Source organism: Chenopodium quinoa, unplaced genomic scaffold (assembly GCF_001683475.1).
Source record: "Chenopodium quinoa cultivar QQ74 unplaced genomic scaffold, ASM168347v1, whole genome shotgun sequence".
In the NCBI taxonomy this organism is placed as follows: domain Eukaryota; kingdom Viridiplantae; phylum Streptophyta; class Magnoliopsida; order Caryophyllales; family Amaranthaceae; genus Chenopodium; species Chenopodium quinoa.
In genome coordinates this window covers 2,396,742-2,414,383 of record NW_018744080.1, presented here as the reverse complement: position 1 = coordinate 2,414,383, position 17,642 = coordinate 2,396,742, and the positions used below count along the sequence as shown (strand labels likewise).

General features: G+C 32.8%; 1 protein-coding gene across 1 annotated transcript; it reads left to right on the top strand.

Annotated features, from left to right (window-relative positions):
- Window positions 1–13,520: 13,520 nt before the first annotated feature.
- LOC110691471 (guanylate kinase 2-like) lies at window positions 13,521–16,821 on the top strand. Its single transcript, XM_021868413.1, has 11 exons — window positions 13,521–14,035; window positions 14,185–14,233; window positions 14,463–14,570; window positions 14,675–14,748; window positions 14,834–14,963; window positions 15,140–15,505; window positions 15,649–15,770; window positions 15,853–15,988; window positions 16,074–16,119; window positions 16,209–16,311; window positions 16,394–16,821. The coding sequence occupies exons 2-11, from the start codon at window positions 14,231–14,233 to the stop codon at window positions 16,500–16,502; spliced, it is 1,197 nt and encodes a 398-aa protein (XP_021724105.1). The 5' UTR covers window positions 13,521–14,035; window positions 14,185–14,230; the 3' UTR covers window positions 16,503–16,821.
- The last annotated feature ends 821 nt before the right edge of the window (window positions 16,822–17,642 follow it).

Genomic DNA, 17,642 nt, shown 5'->3' with positions numbered 1-17,642 from the left:
CCGGTTCAGTGGCACTGGTTCAAACCGGTGGTTGTAGACACCCATTTGTGTCTCCCCAAAACCAAACCCAGTGATGAGTGCCTTTCACATCGAATCATAATCGAATGAAGTGAAAGTGTGGAAAGTTTAGTGTTGCGGATAGTTTTAATTTCTTTTCTCTTCTCTCTGTTTTTGAAAACTTATTTTAAGAGAACAGCCAATCCAGTTTGGTTGGTCCACGATATGGGTCCAATAATAGTGTAGTTGGATGGGGCTTGACAAGAGCTTTCCAAGATATATTATAAGCCCAATTCCGATGAATATTGAGGAAGTTATGGCCAATTTACTGAACTGGGCCCGGTTTGAGCCTTATATGCGGCCCAATGATCTTGGGGAGGGCCTAATATAGATTTATCATTCCTAATGCAATTAGGAATTGTTTTAGTCTTCTAGATTCTTCTAGAAGGTTCTTTTCATTCCTAATTCAATTAACATTGATAAATTGACTTTTGTTGACTTTTCAGAGTTTTAATTAAAATCAAAGAACATTTTTTTGAGGGAAATACGATTTTATCCTCCTGTACGGTAATTTTTATCTGATTTTAAGAAAATGCGTGAATTTCTTAATCAGCGTCAAACGCCAGCTGTAGCGCCTGGCGCTACGCTTGGCGCCTGGCGCTAATGTTGGCGTCTGGCGCCAATATCCAGCGTTGGCGCTAATTAATTCTTATCTGCGCCAGAACTCTGTTTTGATATTTTATCTTTTGGCTGATTTTCTTTATAAATGACGTCGTAAAAACTCCGTTTTCAATCACCTACAATCACCAATTCTCACCAACTCTCATCAAGTTTTTCTTGATTACTCTCTCTCTTTTTTTTCTAAACTAGCCTTTTCACAAATATAAAAATTCCGCATTCATTAGATTTAGAAACACGTAGCATTGTTCGAAGTTGCCTTCGCCCTAAACGTGAAAGGTTTAATTTTTGAGGGTTTGGTCCCAAATCTCTCTTTCAATTATTTAATTGTTGTTTTGTTTATTATTTTCCTTGAAGTTACTAACGTGTGTATTTTGTTATTAGAAAGAGGTACGAGGCATCAAAGTAAGTACTTTAATGGTTTAATTGATATTATGATGTAGAAATCATGTTTAGGTTGTTATTATGATATTCCTAGTATCATGTCTAGGGTAACTTTAATATCAAGTATGATTGTTATGATGCCTTTTATGTTCTTCCTAATATTTATGATTGTTAGTATCATGTTAGGGTTAAAGCTTTGATTTTTATTGTTTAGTGACATGCTAGGGTTTGTTATTAATCTTGTTAGTATCATGCCTAGGATCTTGCTATTATTATGCTTTAACATGATTATTTTAATTATAATTTGTTATTATGATTATTATTTTTATTATCATGTTGCTAGATATTATATTTATTGTTATTGCTTGATCACGCCTTTATGCATGTTTAAAGGGAATTTGTACTTGTAATCACACTTAATAAGATAATTAATAATCTTGTTTAGGGTTAATTTGATTATAATTCAAGTGGTCGCCAATAATAGTTTTATTTGTGCATTAATATTCAACCAACATAGTTAAACAGCTTTAGGGTAAACATATTGATTGCATGTTAGTCAGAAAGCGCACATGAATACGATCAGAATAAAGTAGAGGCCTATTATTAGGGCGGGTTCAATCTCTTTTAGGTTGGATTTGTACCTTCATCCCCGAACCCTATTTGGTTCAAGACCTTATGGAGTTGACGATCTCTTGGATCGTTAAGGGGTGTAACCTTCACCTCGTGAACGGTTTACAAGTTCCTAAAAAACTTGTTGACGACTCTTTTGCTCTATCTTCTTTCCCTTTGGACGCCACCGTACTTTAGTGTATGATCACAGTGGGGTTCAAGCTAGGGGTTAACGCTTGAAATATTCCCTACAGTGGCCTTTTTATTTTTGGCACCGGTTTGAGCTGAACCGGTGCCATTGTTCTTGGTCTAAATCCCCGCCCAATTTTAGGCCGATTTTTGGCACTGGTGCAGCCTGAACCGATGCCAATTAGGGGTTGCCTTTTTGTATTTTTCTACTAGTGTTGAGTCATCATCAAAACTTAGGGTCAACAGAAAAGCAACGAGTATATATAGGCAGTAGAAGGGAAACAGGAGCATAAAACGAGGGAAGAATCTGGCTAAGAAAGCGACCAGATTAATTCGACCAATCAACAACAGAAGCAAGAAACAAGGAATTGAATCAGTCAGCTACAATCAAGGGTTTAATGACTAATTTAATTCCGTAATCCCAACAGTCAGAAAAGAATAATCCCAACAGACAAAAAAGAATATTCTATTTAACAAATTAGAAAGGGAAATAAAATTTCTCTAAAAAGATAACAATGACACACGGTCGCGCATCGCATTCCCCAAGTCCCAAGTCCCGAAGCCCGAGCCCAACCCGACCCGGCTCGCCGCGCGCACGCGTGTGTGTGTCGAGTAACACATACCTCCCACTCCCTCAACTAAGTAGTGCTAAGACACTACAATATAAAAACAAGGAAAAACCTTTCCCCCCAACCAATGTGGGACTTTTCCCCTTTCATTTGTTTTTCTCTCTATCTCTCTTGTTTTTCCCCAACTCTCTTGTTTTATATCAAGAACTTCCAACACCAACAATATGGTAATGAAAAGGTATTGCGTGTGTACGGACGTACGAACTATTTGGTGCGGGAGGCTTGGCTGATATATTTTACTCGTTGGCTGATATGTTTCATGTGTTGAATGATAGGTTTTATTTGTTGGTTGATATGGTTTTTGTGTTAGCTAATATATTTTTTTGTTGGCTGATATTTTTTTTCCTTTCGTTGGCTGATATCAGACATAATTTGACTAATATATTTCTTTACTTGGCTGATATACTTTACTCGTGGAGTATTTATTTTGTTAGCCGATTTGTATATTTTAATTGTTGGCTCACATGTTTCATTTTGTTAGCTGATATGTTTATTTTATTGGCTTACTTATTGATTTTAATTTGTTTGTTGATTTCATCTTTTTGTTGGTTGATATGCATCCTTTGTTGGCTAATATGTTACTTCTATTAGCTGATAAGTACCTTTTGTTGGTTGAAATGCTCCTCTTGTTAGCTGACATATATCTTTTGTTAGCATATATGTTCTTTTTGTTGGCTAATACTTTTTTATTAATGTCGAATATGTCCCTAATATTAACTGATATCAGACATTTATTAGCTGATATGTTGATGTTTTTTTGCTTATATGCATATTTTACTCCATTTTCTCCTCTTGACTCATACATCTCTCATGTTGCCCCATAGCTGATATGTTGACTTATTTGGCTTATATGCAACCATTTTCTCCTCTCCACTCACGCATCTCTCATGTTGCCCTAAAGAAAATTCCTCTCACGCAACTCCACCAAACCCACCAATTGAACCACCAACCCAGCATGGCACCACCGTGCACTGTCCAGCCACAACCTCTCCTCTAAACATCAGGCCAAACCTACTAATAGCCACCATCATTGTCGCCCAATTGCACCCCAAATTCGCACCACCTCCAACCGGCCACACACTCACAGTCTCACGCTACAACTCCTGTCGAAGCAACACACTCACACCACCATACTATAACAGAGCAGCACAGGTAGCCACTAGTCTCCACACTGCCCTTAATTGCACCACTTCCAACCAAAATCGCAGCCCAAACACAAACCTGATCTAGGGTTTAAATCACCAATCGTCATTGTCAACATTCACCATTGTCGTCATTGTCGTCTTCAGACGCACAAAAACTTGGGTACGGGTGGACGCACCCAATAGTTGCATATGGAAATACCCGCCACAAGTGTCCACTTCACAAGTCCAAAGAGGTTTCACCTCAAAACCATATGACAATGAAGGGAGTAGCCCATTGGCCTTATAAAGTGGACACAACTTTCTCTTTTTTTCAACTAGGTTAGATCTTGATAAACGGGCCTGGGCCACACCGTTACAACTGTCCACTTTATACGACCAAGAAATATCCACCACAAAACCATATGGCAATAAGGGGAGTAGCTCCTTAGCCTTATAAAGTGGACACAACTTTCTCTTTTCTTAAATGTGGGATACACATCCCAATATTCATATTCACTTTTATACTCTTTCAATGTGGGACAACACTTTCACTCACATGTGGATTTTCTCGTGGATTCAGCAGAACTCGTGCTATGCACAGTAATTTTCAATAATTGTTTTTAAAATTAATACTATGAAATTTGTTTACTTTTGTATATTATATTCATATCAATTGAATGCTGAAGAACAAAAATGACTGGAAAATATCACACTAACTTGTCAAATTTTATTGAAGTATCCATAGAGTATTAATTGATTGAATTTATAAATCATAAATTATTCAAGGAAATGACAAAAATATCATTTGTTGATTTAAAATTTGCATTTCATTATGTAAGCTTGTAGCTTCTATTACATAGTTTAAAAAAAAAATTCAAGAACATAATACATAATCTTGTTGTAATAAACGTATGTAGTCAAAATATATCTTTCCTAAAAAATTAGTCCATATGTCACAAATTATATTAAGAATATTATTTTTCTTTATTTATTTAAGTTATAGTTGTCAATATGTTTTTTGTGGAAAGTTGTATCAAATCTTTTATTATACTTTGTATGTAACTAATACTTATATGTAGAAAGATTTAATTTGTTATTAAATTAAAAAAAAAAAAACCCACTAAGGACACATCAGGAGATGAGATGTGTCATTAATGGTGTGTTTATATTGATTGATTGGTATGGTATACACATCGCAATATTCATCTTCACTTTTATACTCTTTCAATGTGGGCAAACATTTTCCACTCACATGTGAGGTTTCTTATGGGGCTCAACACATTGAGATATGAGATATATTTTGTGAATATATTTTGTTAGATATGTATACAATATTGTATTGTGAAAAGATATCATAGAGAATATTGTGGTATATCTTGGCCTTGCCCTCCAAGTATACATAAGCTATAAATATTGTATGTGGTCGTTTATGTTAAATGAGAATTACAGAGAATATTATTGAGACCTTGAGATTAATTTAACATGGTATCAGAGCCAAGTTGGATTGTGTTGTAATCTGAGCTAGTATTATGGACAATTCACATGTGAGGGGGAGTGTTAAGCCCGTGAGAAACCCTACATGTGAGTGAAAGTGTTGTCTCACATTGAAAAAGTATAAAAGTGAAAATGAATCTTTGAATGTGTATCCCACATTGAAGAAAAGAAAAAAGTGTGTCCATTTTATAAGGCTAAAGGGTTACTCCCCTCATTGTCATATGGTTTTAAGATGGAAACTCTTTGCACCTAGTAAAGTGGACACTTGTAGTGGCTATGGCCTAGACCCGTTTATCAAAATTCAATGTACTCTCCTATTTTCATACCCCAAAAAAATGTACTCTCCTATTCCACATTTATTTTTTAATTTTTTTTTTTTGACAGGCATATTTGCTGAGACGCAACTTTGACCATTAATATTTTTAATTGTTAATTAGTAAAAATTATAACAAAATTATACTATGAAACTAGACATTATGATGAATCTAATGGTATATTATATAATAACATTTATTTATTTTATAAGGTAAAAAAATCTAGTTAACCATGGTATGTGAATAGTGCAAAAATCAAAGTGATGCATTTAAAAAAAACGGAGGGAGTACTATACTGAAATGAAACCTATTTGTCCCTCCTAATTGCCTAAAAATCTCGTCCCTTATTGGTTTTAATTTTTATTTATAATTTTTATAAATTATATTTTTACCAAGTATTAGAAAGTGTATATATATATATATATTTATTAGGACAATTTTCTATTCCAACTTTGTTAGAAGTTACCTCAATAAATTTCATATTTAATAGCAAGTTTTGTGTGTGGCCAGCTAACACACAAGTAACCCCTGACTGACCTAGTAACCCCTAACCAGCCTAGGAAACCCTAACCAAGTAACTCCTCCAACCAAGTAACCTATGACCTTGTAACTCCTAACCGACTTAGTAACCCCTAACCAAATAACAACCCTTGATTGACCTAGTAACCCCTTCACCTCATTAGCTCAATAATCACAACACAAACACCAATAAAACACAAAGATTCACATAGAAAATAAGGGAAAAAACAGATAGTAAATTCTTGACGGCGAGATAGCATAACAATCACGATTTTATCGAGTAAGGGTTTGAGCAGCACCAGAATTTCCACCATTGCTTCTCGCGTCTTCTTCTTCATCATCTTCCTTCATATCCCTCTCTTCAAGTTCGTTACTCTCTCTCGCTCCTTCAATTTTCAAGGTTAGACCAACATCAAAATCCACCATTGCTTCTAGTGTCTTCTTCTTCCTCATCTTCTTTCAGATCCCTCTCTTCAAGTTTGTTACTCTCTCTTGCTCCTTCAATTTTCTCTTGCGAATTTCTGTTTTCACTGAATTTCGCACTTAATTTTTTTTCGATTTTAATCAATTTTTAATTTGATTGAGATTGAAGAAGAGATAGAACCCTAAAAAGGAGAAAATATGGAAATAGGGGAATTAATTGAAGAACAGAAGAAAAGAGGAGAGAGAAAGAGGAGACAGAGAGAAGATGTGACTGGCCACACGATGTGGGCATCCACATATGAAAGTTTTTGCAAATTTACAGCTGACTAATTTTCAATTAGCCTTGTTTTGTTATTGTTACTTTTTTAATTGTCTCCCTATTTTTTTAAGGCTCTTCTTGATATAATATCCTATATGATAATAACAATAGGAAGTTTCTTCAATAGATTTCATATTTACAATCGATTCTTTTAACTTTTAATTATGTCCCTGTTTTTACGCTCTTTTAGATATAAAATCCCATATGATAATAACAACCAAATCAAGTTGTTTTTTTAAAAAAAAAAAAAAAAAAAAAAAAACCGAATCAAGTTTATTTTAGCCATTTTTTTTTTTTAAAAAAAAGGTTATTTGTGTAAATAATTATCATTATAATAATTAATTGGTTTTTTTTGACTTATAAACACCACAAAAAATTTTTAAAAAATAGATTATAATATTACAAAATCTAAAACATTTATTATAACACGACAAAAAATCCAAAAATTGGATTTCACCACCACTTAACTGGTTTTTGGATATTAGTGAGACCCACTATGGAAATGTGTCAATAAGGCATTTGTTTTAAGAAAAAAGTGATAAAAATAAAAATAAAAATAAATAAATAAAAGAAAAAAACCTAAACCTAAACCAGCCCCACAACCATTGCCAGCAGCCATTGCATACCCCCCACCGTCGGCACCCCCACTGTCGCCAGAACCCCCTCCTTCACTATCAAAGTCACCGACCATCACCCCACCCACCACAGCCCCCCAGCAAATCCCACAAATCAGTAGAAACCCCCACCATGAACCCTAAACTGGCAGCCACCCATAATTTTCTTACTCCATAAAAATAAAACTAGTAGTCGAAATCGATCGATTTAGGGTCAAATTCGACCCTGGCCGATTTCAACCGCTAGTGGCCTTTTTGGTGGTGGAATAGGAGTTGCTTATGTTTCTGATTGGTTAGGATTTAAAGAGTGGAGGGTTGGGGTCAAACGAAGGGGGAGATCCGACAAGGAAGGGGGTAGGAGAGGGTTAAGGGGGAAAGGAAGGGATGAGGGTTGGTGGTTTCGAGGGTAAAGGTGGGAGTTCCGGTAGCAAATTGGGCTTGGCGACAGCGGTGGGGTGTAGGGCTGTCAGTGGTGGCTGGGTAAGGGTTTAAGTTTTTTTTTTATTAGTTTACCTAATAGATAAATGACACCTGCACATTGTGGGTGCCTACTAATGGTTTTTTGGATGGAATTAGTTAAGTGTTTGTGAAATCCATTTTTTGGGTTTTTTTAATGGTGTTACTATAAAAGTTTTAGTTTTTGAAGTGTTAAATCCATTTTTGTACTTTTTTGTGATGTTTTAAGTAAAAAAAAAATGCTAATTAATTTGTTGGGATTTTATAGTGCTTACAAATAAAAAAGCATACTCTATATATTCCAAAAAAACTGACACAATCAAGTTTAGCACACACGTGAATGCAATACTTTGAGCTTGAATATATTTCCTATAAAATTATAAATTATTTTAAAATTTCGTATTATGATATTCAACTTTATATTATTACCTGTTTAAAAATATATTTCATGATAAAAGTTATATTTAATGCGCTACTAATAAATTATGGTCTAGGTTGATATATAAATCTCGAAAAATAAAACCCTATGTGTCCATTACTTTGGGACGAAGGGAGTTGTACATAATAGGGCTACAACAAATATTGCAGAGGTTGGGAGTGATCGGCAAGATGTAGTTGTAGTCTGTAGAGATGGTTGTTAGCTGTGGTAGTAGTTGTTAGTTGTATGTGTATCCGTTAACTGTCAACGACAACTATAGCTGTGAAAATAAATAATTAAATATGAGTGTTTGGTAAAGTAGTTGCTAACTAGCTATAGTATAAGCTGTGATATTAAAAAAAAATAGAAGAAAAATTCTAACGGCTAATAATAAATTTTTTTACAAAAACTACTCCAACCACTAAACTTTACTCCCACCAATACATTGTCAAATACTCATTTTTTTACTAAGTCGTGTTTTACTAAAACTACTGCCGAACACGCCCGTTAATGATAGTATATTTAGGAGTTACCTAATAAGGGGTATAGAGGTTATATATTCTCAATTTTAGGGGTTACTTATTATATGAGTAAATACGACAATAAAGTTTAGCGGTTTGGTGCAGAGCGGTTTGTGATTTAATCACATTTTTTAAAAAGTTGTAAATATTTATTTTTAAAAAAAAACTTTTATTTTATTTTGTGATTATTAACTTTATTCAAATATTAAACTTTTTTTTTTTACCTTTAATTAGCTAATAGTCAAACATTGCATCATATTTTAAAGTTCTTTCATATATATTTTAATAAAAATTGTTTTGAAGCTTGATGATCTAAATTGAAAATCGATCAAAGTGCAGGTTGGTCTGTTTTTCAAAAATTGAACCAAACTGCAAATTGTGGTTTGGTCATTTATAGAAACCGCACCGCAATTTTCAAACTTTAAACCGCACCAAATCACAATTGGTAACTCTGAACATCCCTAATTTTGGTGGTTAGGGTGGACATTCAAGGTGAATATTGTGGTTTTCTCAATCGATAAAGGGCATGTTCTGATTTACTGAGCTGAGCTGAATTGAACTAAACTGAACTGAATTATTGTTTATGAGAAAAGGAAATTAGAAACTGAACTGAATTGAAATTAAGTTAAAGAGAACAGGTCCAAAATCTGGTCGTTTAGGGAGGTGGAAGAGTTTAGCTAACAAGTGTAAGAGAAAGAGGCCAGGGTTGGGAGAAGGCTAGCGGTAATTAGTGGGTGAGACGGGGTGGGCGTTGGGTTGTAGTGAGGGTGGTTTTTTTTTTTTTTTTTTTTTAAATAAAGGTAGTGAAATATTGCACTAATAATTAAATATGAGTTAGTTGTTGATTCTTTGTGGATATTACTATATAAATTTTCATTGGGTTGAATTAATAACTAAGAGGTTGTGGGACTAGCTGTGAGCATGGGTTATGGTGTTGGGAAGGGCTAACCTACCATAGAAAAGGAATGAGAAATTTTAAGGGAAGTGGAGAGGAGAGGAGGGGAAGACAGAGAAAAATCATTATTTAATTTTTTTTAAGGAAAATTGCATGCAACTGATTACAATAGGTAATGTTCGATTCAGTACCCAATTTGCAAAAAATGAATCTTCAGTACCTTAATTGCTACTTTCACCAAAGTTTAGTACATACCCTATTGTGGTATTAACTCCTTATTTTAGTTTTTTGAGGGGAAGGGTTACTTAACAACTGGTACGGGGAACTAATATTTGTAAAGGTACCAACTCTACTTACGCTACTCTTTTATAACTATTTCTTCTTTCGTTCTTTTAATATTACACCATAAGGGTTGGACACAAATTTTAATGGTGGGATAAAGGAAGAGAGAGAAAGGTAAAAGTACAAATTTGTTTATGTGAATATAAACATGATTAAAGAATCAAGTGTTAAAAAGGTAAGGGTATGTAGGGTATTTGTAGTGTGAATACAAATATTTTCTTTTCTAAAATGAATATGATGCAATATTTGTTCAATACTTAGCTAACTTTTTTTTTTTATAAAAAAGGTGGTTATATATATATATATATATATATATATATATATATATATATATATATATGTATGTATCAAAAGGTATTTTTATGCAAAACTTCCTTTTTTTATTATTATTTCTCTCTTCAACTAATTAACATAAATTATATTCTCATTAACTACACTTTATATTATAGAATTTCCCGTGTAGTCCCCACCATATAATTTTCCTAAAACTTTATTCAATGCTTTATTGCAACGATAATTATGAAAAGGGAGAGATATTTAGAAGTTTGCAATATACAATTTATTTATGAAGTCACCTCCTTATGTTACCCGTTTATGCACAATGGTTTACCTAATTTTGATTTATTTTGGTGTGTTTTCAGCAAAGGTGATAAAACTTGGGCTGGCCAAATGAATAAAATCTTGTGCACAAACCCACAAATAGTGTCGGGTTTAATTAGTGAACACTAGACCCTAGTGTAGGTAGGACACCCTACACCCCCTCTAAACGCATCATTTAGAGTACTATCCACACCCTCCACTAACTTTCATTTTATATCTCCTCACCCTTTTTTACATTTTCTCTCTCCACACCCTTTCCTCTGCAAGTTTCTCTCTCATCAAAAGCTTTAATTGCAAAATTGTTTTTAAATTATCACAAAAAAATCTTCAAGCACTATGAAATTCAATAAACAAGACGCAAAATATGAAAAAGTAAGTTATTTTGTTTAAATTTGGAATGAAAAAGAGTATAAACCATAGGTTTTACTAATTTTGTTTGTTGTGATGTATTTCGAAAATGTAATCGAAACATCAGCCATGAAAATTTTATATCAATATAAGTATTATACTATAGTAATTTTTATTGATAAACTAGTAAATTATATCAGTACATTCTTCAGTTTTGTTTGCAGAGCAAAGGAATCCGTTTAAGAGAAGAGAAACAAAGATTATAGTTTGTAGTTTATTATTATTATTATTACTATTACTATTACTATTACTATTACTATTACTATTACTATTACTATTACTATTACTATTACTATTACTATTACTATTACTATTACTATTACTATTACTATTATTATTATTATTATTATTATTATATCTCAAAAACAAAAAAGTCATACAACCTACAATAAATTAGTGGGAAGCCAAGATACAATTTGGGCCCCCACTCCTCTAGGTATAACAAAGCCTACCCTAGTAAAATATAAGTTGCAGCACGTGCTCCAATGTCTTGCGTCATTGAGAACCTCTTAATTCGCTTAAGCAACGCAACAACCTCCTTCTCTAATTCACCAAATTAATGTTCATTTTCATTATTATTATTATTATTATTATTATTATTATTATTATTATTTTTTTTTTTTATTTATTTTTATAAATGTTCATTTTTATTTTGTTAAATGTTCATTTATAGGTTAGTATAACGTCATTCACATTTTAATAAATGATAAATGTAAATTTACATATTGATAAATATTTATTTTCATTATATATAAATGTTAATTTACGTATTGATAAATGTTCATTTTCATTCTTATTCATGATCATTTCATTTTTAACAAGTAAATGCATTAATTTTAAAATGAACATGTGCATATACTTAAAAGTTCATTTTTATAATACTAATTAAAGCACTCAATTATATCATGAATTAGTTATTTTTACTTCAAAAATTTTCAATCACAAGTACAAAAATTATAAATTTTATACATTTTTCATCTATAATAATACTCCTTAATTAAATGTTCAATTATAAATAATTGTATGTTCATTTACAACTATTAAATAAATATGTTCAGTTTTTAAATATTATATGTTTAATTACAAATATTAATTAAATATGTTCATTTTTGAAATATTATGTGTTCAATTATAAATAATTGTATGTTCATTTACAACCATTAAATAAATATGTTCATTATTTTGAAAATATTATATGTTCAATTATAAATAATTGTATGTTCATTTACAACTATCAAATAAATATGTTCGTTTTTAAAATATTATATGTTCAATTATAAAATTATACGAGTATACTGTTTATAAAAAAAAAATTAAAAATTATACACCTCTCATTAAAATCAGAAGCAAGCTTTATCAATGGTGATTTGAGTTTCTTTATATTTTCCCTACTTCTTAATCCTTTGCACCTTCCCTCTCAATTAATTAAGCCACAATAACCACTATTACCTTACTTCCCCACGACCACTGTTGTCTCGCTGTCGCTGCCACAACAACCACCATCATCTCACCACCACCGCTGCCATAACAACTGCAATTTGTTCGTAATTGCTTTGATTAGGCTTGCAATTTGCTTATTGAGTTGAATGCTTGTGAGTTAGGAATTTAGGATCATTAATTGCTTTTTTAGTTTTTTGAAACAAGGATCATCAATTGCTTTATTATAATTGATACCATTGAAATCTCTTCACACTCTTTATTTTATACGAGTACAATAATTTTTACATGGAATTGAAACTCAAAACATTGAATTAACTTGCAATGGTATATAACAAAAAAAGAAAAAAAAGTAAATACAAAAAAGAACCAAATGACGTCACTTGGGGGAGGGGTGTGTAGGTAGGAGAAGGTACACTAGGGTGCAGTGTAAAATTTTCATCGGGTTTATCGGGTAAAAATGGATTTTTTCAGGTCGGGTTCAGGTTTTAAATTTTTTAAAAAAAAAAAATCCTTTCTCAAACTTGCACTTTTTTTCGGGTTGGACCATTGATGACTAACTCTAGTTTTCAATACATATTATGAGTTTTTCAATGGTAAGCTGAAGATTACATTTGATTAATTATTTATTTATCTATTTTATCAAAATCTTTGTTGCTTTGAATTGAAAGTTTTGATGTGTCTTTGGTAATAAAATAGAGTTAGTAAAAGCATCAAAGTTTATTAATTGATTTGTTGTTGAAATTTGCGTGTTTTCTTTCATTTTAACGCCGTTAATGAGTTCTGTTAATTACTGAAGCGACGCGTTGCCAGCTTATCACACGTTTTGTTTTGTGCGTTGCCAGCCTTACTGAAAGCTAAGACAGCTAAAGCATAATTCTCCAATGTTGCAATATTTAAAAAAAATATGAATTTGAAATAATTAAACGAAGAAAATAGCAGTATTTTGTGATAAATTTTATTCATACTCCATAATTTACCATTGTCAACTTGTTTCATTTTTATTTTTCTTTTCATTTATATATATACAAGATTACAAGTACAAATGAAAAAAAAAAAAAAAAAAAACATTGTAACCACTCAAATCAACAAGGACCCCATAAATTATTTTTATTAGTTATTTTCTTTTGTAAAAAAAATTAAAATAAAAAATAAAGAAAAAGCTCCCACCAAAGAAGAGGAAGGAGTCCGGTAATCTGGGTTGTGTTTCTACAAGGAATTGAAATTGGAATACCCAAAAACAAAGGCAGCCAGCAAACCCCACCTCCTTCTGTTAACCCTTCCCTCACTTTAAATTATTCTTCTTCTTCTCTCTCTCTCTTTTGCCTACAAATATGCCAATTCTTCTCTTCTTTTCTCTTTACTTCTTCTTCCTACACTTTTCTGATTCTTTCAATCCTAAGTTTGTCTTACTTTAATTCCATTCATATTATTTGATTTGATTTTCACTTAAAGTTGTCATCTTTCACCCCTTTTCAATCAATCTTTGTTTAGGGTTTTTATTTCCTTTTTTTTAATTAGGTTTTCTTCATTCTTCCATTTGCTTTAAAACCCCTCTTAAAAAACTATCTTTTGGTTCTATAAAACAAAGAAAAATTCAAGTTTTTAGGTACTGGGTTCATTACACATTGCTTCTTTGATCCTCTGGTTATAGTTAGGATTTGGGTAAGTTTTTTATTCTGTTTCTGTAATTTCCCATCTGGGGTTTATGTTAATTTTGCCCAGATTTTTTCCGTGCTACATTGTGTCATTTTTAGGTCTTATTTGGGTGATTGAATTTGATTTTGATCTATTTTTTTGTGTTTTTATTGCAGTTTAGGGGTGTTTTGAGTCTCTTGTTGGAGTAAGAAGATTTACTCCATGGTAAGTTCATTGTTTCTATTTACTTTCATTCATTTTAAAAGATTTGTTATATTTTTTCGGGTTACCCGAGACCCGGGATCGAATGACGTCTACATCATTGTTTGTTTTACCGACGCCAATATAAAATGGTTCATACCTGAAGTAGATGATTTTTTTTGTTGAAATATAGGGAGATCAAATTGGGTTACCTGTATTTTTTAGAAATCTGATCTGGGGTTGTTTTTGACAGGGTGAAGCGCCAGCTTTTCTGTTTGATGATCTGCAGAAAAGTAATGGAAATGGGGTTGATTTGTTTGGTAGGGGTAGAGAAACAACAACTATTGTAGGTAAAACAAAGGTATTGGAATTTGTCATACTATGATTTTTGTTTCTTTCACCAATAGTTTTTAAAATTCACTTTGTATCGATTTTATTGATTTTTGTTTGTTGGTTTGTTTTTAGTACTTAATTGGGGATTATGATGATTCAACATTGTCCATTGGAGTTAAGGTTTTTGACAACTCCTTGGAAAACTGGTAAGCTAAATGAATGTTGTTTTATTGATTGATTATGTTATGTTATGTTTGTAGGTTGAATAACATAGTGTCATGAACATTATAGGGTATATCCTACAGTTTTGGGCACAAAGCCATCTCTGAGCTCTGATCTTTGGGCTCTGCCGCTAGGCGAGGATCGGGTTTTGGTGATCAAGAATGGTGCATCCACAGATGATAATCTTTGGTTTCTTGAGGTGAGGATCCTATATAGTTGGAAGAATATTATGATGATTTGAGTTAATCTGTGTGGAATGATGAATATAAGAGGGTATATTAGTTGTAACATTCAATGTTGATGGTTCTTGGAATATATTTTGTTTTTATGTAATTTGAGGCAGTTATGATTAATTAATGTGCAATTTATTGATAGGTGGACACACCATATGTTAGACAACAGAAAAAGGTTTTAGGGTGTGATAATGTTGTGGCTTGGAGTAAGGGAGTGATGGGGTATGCTGGGAAACCTATTGTGATCAGTGGTCCTTCTGGTGTGGGCAAGGGCACTTTGATTGCCATGCTCATGAAGGAGTTTCCGTCTATGTTCGGATTCTCTGTGAGCCACACAACCCGCGCTCCCAGAGAGAAGGAAGTTAATGGGGTTCATTACCATTTTACTGAGCGAAGTGTAATGGAGAAGGACATAAAAGACGGAAAGTTCCTCGAGTTTGCTCAAGTTCATGGAAACTTGTATGGAACTAGTGTCGAATCTGTTGAGGTTGTTGCTGATGCAGGAAAGGTGAGGACGAATGTTCTATTTCTTCCCCATTTTTGTATAAACAACATCATATTTAGTAAACAATTCGTCTTTAAAGAGATTAGTAGTTATTGCTCGTCTATACTACAAAACGTTGAGACAATTATACTGGTCTCTTTACGCAGAGATGCATTCTTGACATTGATGTTCAAGGTGCAAAGTCAGTGAGGGCTAGTTCTCTTGATGCGATCTTTATCTTTATATGCCCCCCATCATATGAAGATCTCGAGAAGAGGCTCCGTTCTAGGTAAACTAGAGCTGCTTGCAGTTGGGATGCCTATATTAGTTACTTTTGTGATTCATTCTAATTTACCTCTCCTTTTAAACAGAGGGACTGAGACTGAGGAGCAGCTTCAGAAACGTCTTCGCAATGCCAAGGGAGAACTCGAACAGGGAAAATCTCCTGGCCTCTTTGATCATGTACTGGTCAATGATGATCTTGAGGCCTGTTACCAGACTCTAAAGGTGATTATTCCTGGTTCAAAAACCCTTTCTTTCAAGTCAGCTTGTGTTGATAGTGAAATGCTAAATTTAGTATTTTGGCTTGTAGAATCTCCTGGGCTTAGATAAATCTGCTGACAAAAAAAACCAATCTGGTAAATTCCCAAATCGATACGTTAGCTTCGTATGATCTGTCTTCCTTAGCTCATTATGCCTGATGAAATATTTTAATTGTTATATGCAGTCCCAAAGATTGGTTTTCCTATGGTGAATTCGGTATCAAAAGTGGGTAACAAAATATACTTAAATTCTACAATGTTAGATCTCGGAAATGCATCAAAGAACTCGTAAGTCTCTTTTGCATTCGAATATACTCAGCTATGTTAGACATGAATATTCTGATTAATCTTTGTTTAATGGGTTGAACAGGTTTGTGCTGGATGTCTCTTCACTCAAAGGAGGGGCACCCGGACGGACTCGAGGTTTAGATCTATATTCCGTTTTCTCATTGGCTAATGGGTTCGGAAAGCTGAGTTGACATCCTTCTAAACAAGTTAACAGCCAACTTATTTTTTTTTTCAATTTTGGCCATTTTTTCCATACCATTATTTTCTTTTCCATCAAAATTGGAGTGGCAATTGTTGCCAGTCTTGCCACAAAATTTCGAGAATTCGAATGGTCGATTTTAGGAAAGTTCGATTGAGATACATTCATTCATCTATTGTTTGACGATTTTAGTAATGATGCATTAAGAAGCTATTGTTTGGGTGGAATCTTTAGTTTGGATTATACATACATGTCCTTTAATTACTTGAAAGTTCATGAATGTAATACGAGTAGTTGGTAATTTGGTGTTAGGTTGGTTAAGTAGCATAAGATTAGATTGTTGTGGGGTCATGATAACTCTATTTAGGTCAAAACCAAAAGTGTGATAACTTTCAAAATTATCCCAACTTCAGGTAAATTCGAATACGCCTTAAAATTTATTAGTGGGAATATTATTATAACGCGTAGTAATTTCTGCAATTTGAAGATGGGTATATCTTTCTATTAAAATAAAAATGGTAATCCTATTATAACTTATCTCTTATAACTAATTTGGAAAAAGTATTGAAGACCCAAGTCTACTCTCAAAATCTTAATGCATTGGCCCTAATGCCACATACAAAACAAAAGGATTATCTTAATTTGAGAGGGATTAAACAAACATAAATCGATTGTCGGTGTATCATATACAATACCTAGTATATTCGAGTGTATAATGGACATTTTAGCACTTTCGAGGATAATAATATTTATAATTTATTATACTCCGTAGGATGATGTACTTTTAACGTTTTAGGTGGAAGGAGCTTATCCATTGATGCCTTCTCAAGTTGCAAGTTGACTAGGTCTAAAGTTGTGTACCAAAGACAAAAGCAAGAGGCGCCTTCCTTTATTTATTTTCTTTCGGCCGCCTTTTACTAGTATACATGTTCTTGAATCTTGACTATGAATAATCCATTCACTTAAAACCCCTAAATTACGGACTGGTTGACAAACTAATTTGTTCTAGACATTATTATCAGTTCTTCCAAATTAATAGGTCAAAAAAAAAAAAAAAAAGGGAAAGGATTAATATGTACCCTCTCTGTTTTAAAATACTTGCTCCATATTTTTTTTCCCGGTCATTTTAAGG

Bases quoted from the DNA above. Each gene is read 5' to 3' on its own strand.
- LOC110691471 (XM_021868413.1), top strand. The intron at 14,749-14,833 runs GTAAGCTAAATG...TGAACATTATAG, and splicing joins GACAACTCCTTGGAAAACTG to GGTATATCCTACAGTTTTGG. The intron at 15,771-15,852 runs GTAAACTAGAGC...CCTTTTAAACAG, and splicing joins GAGAAGAGGCTCCGTTCTAG to AGGGACTGAGACTGAGGAGC.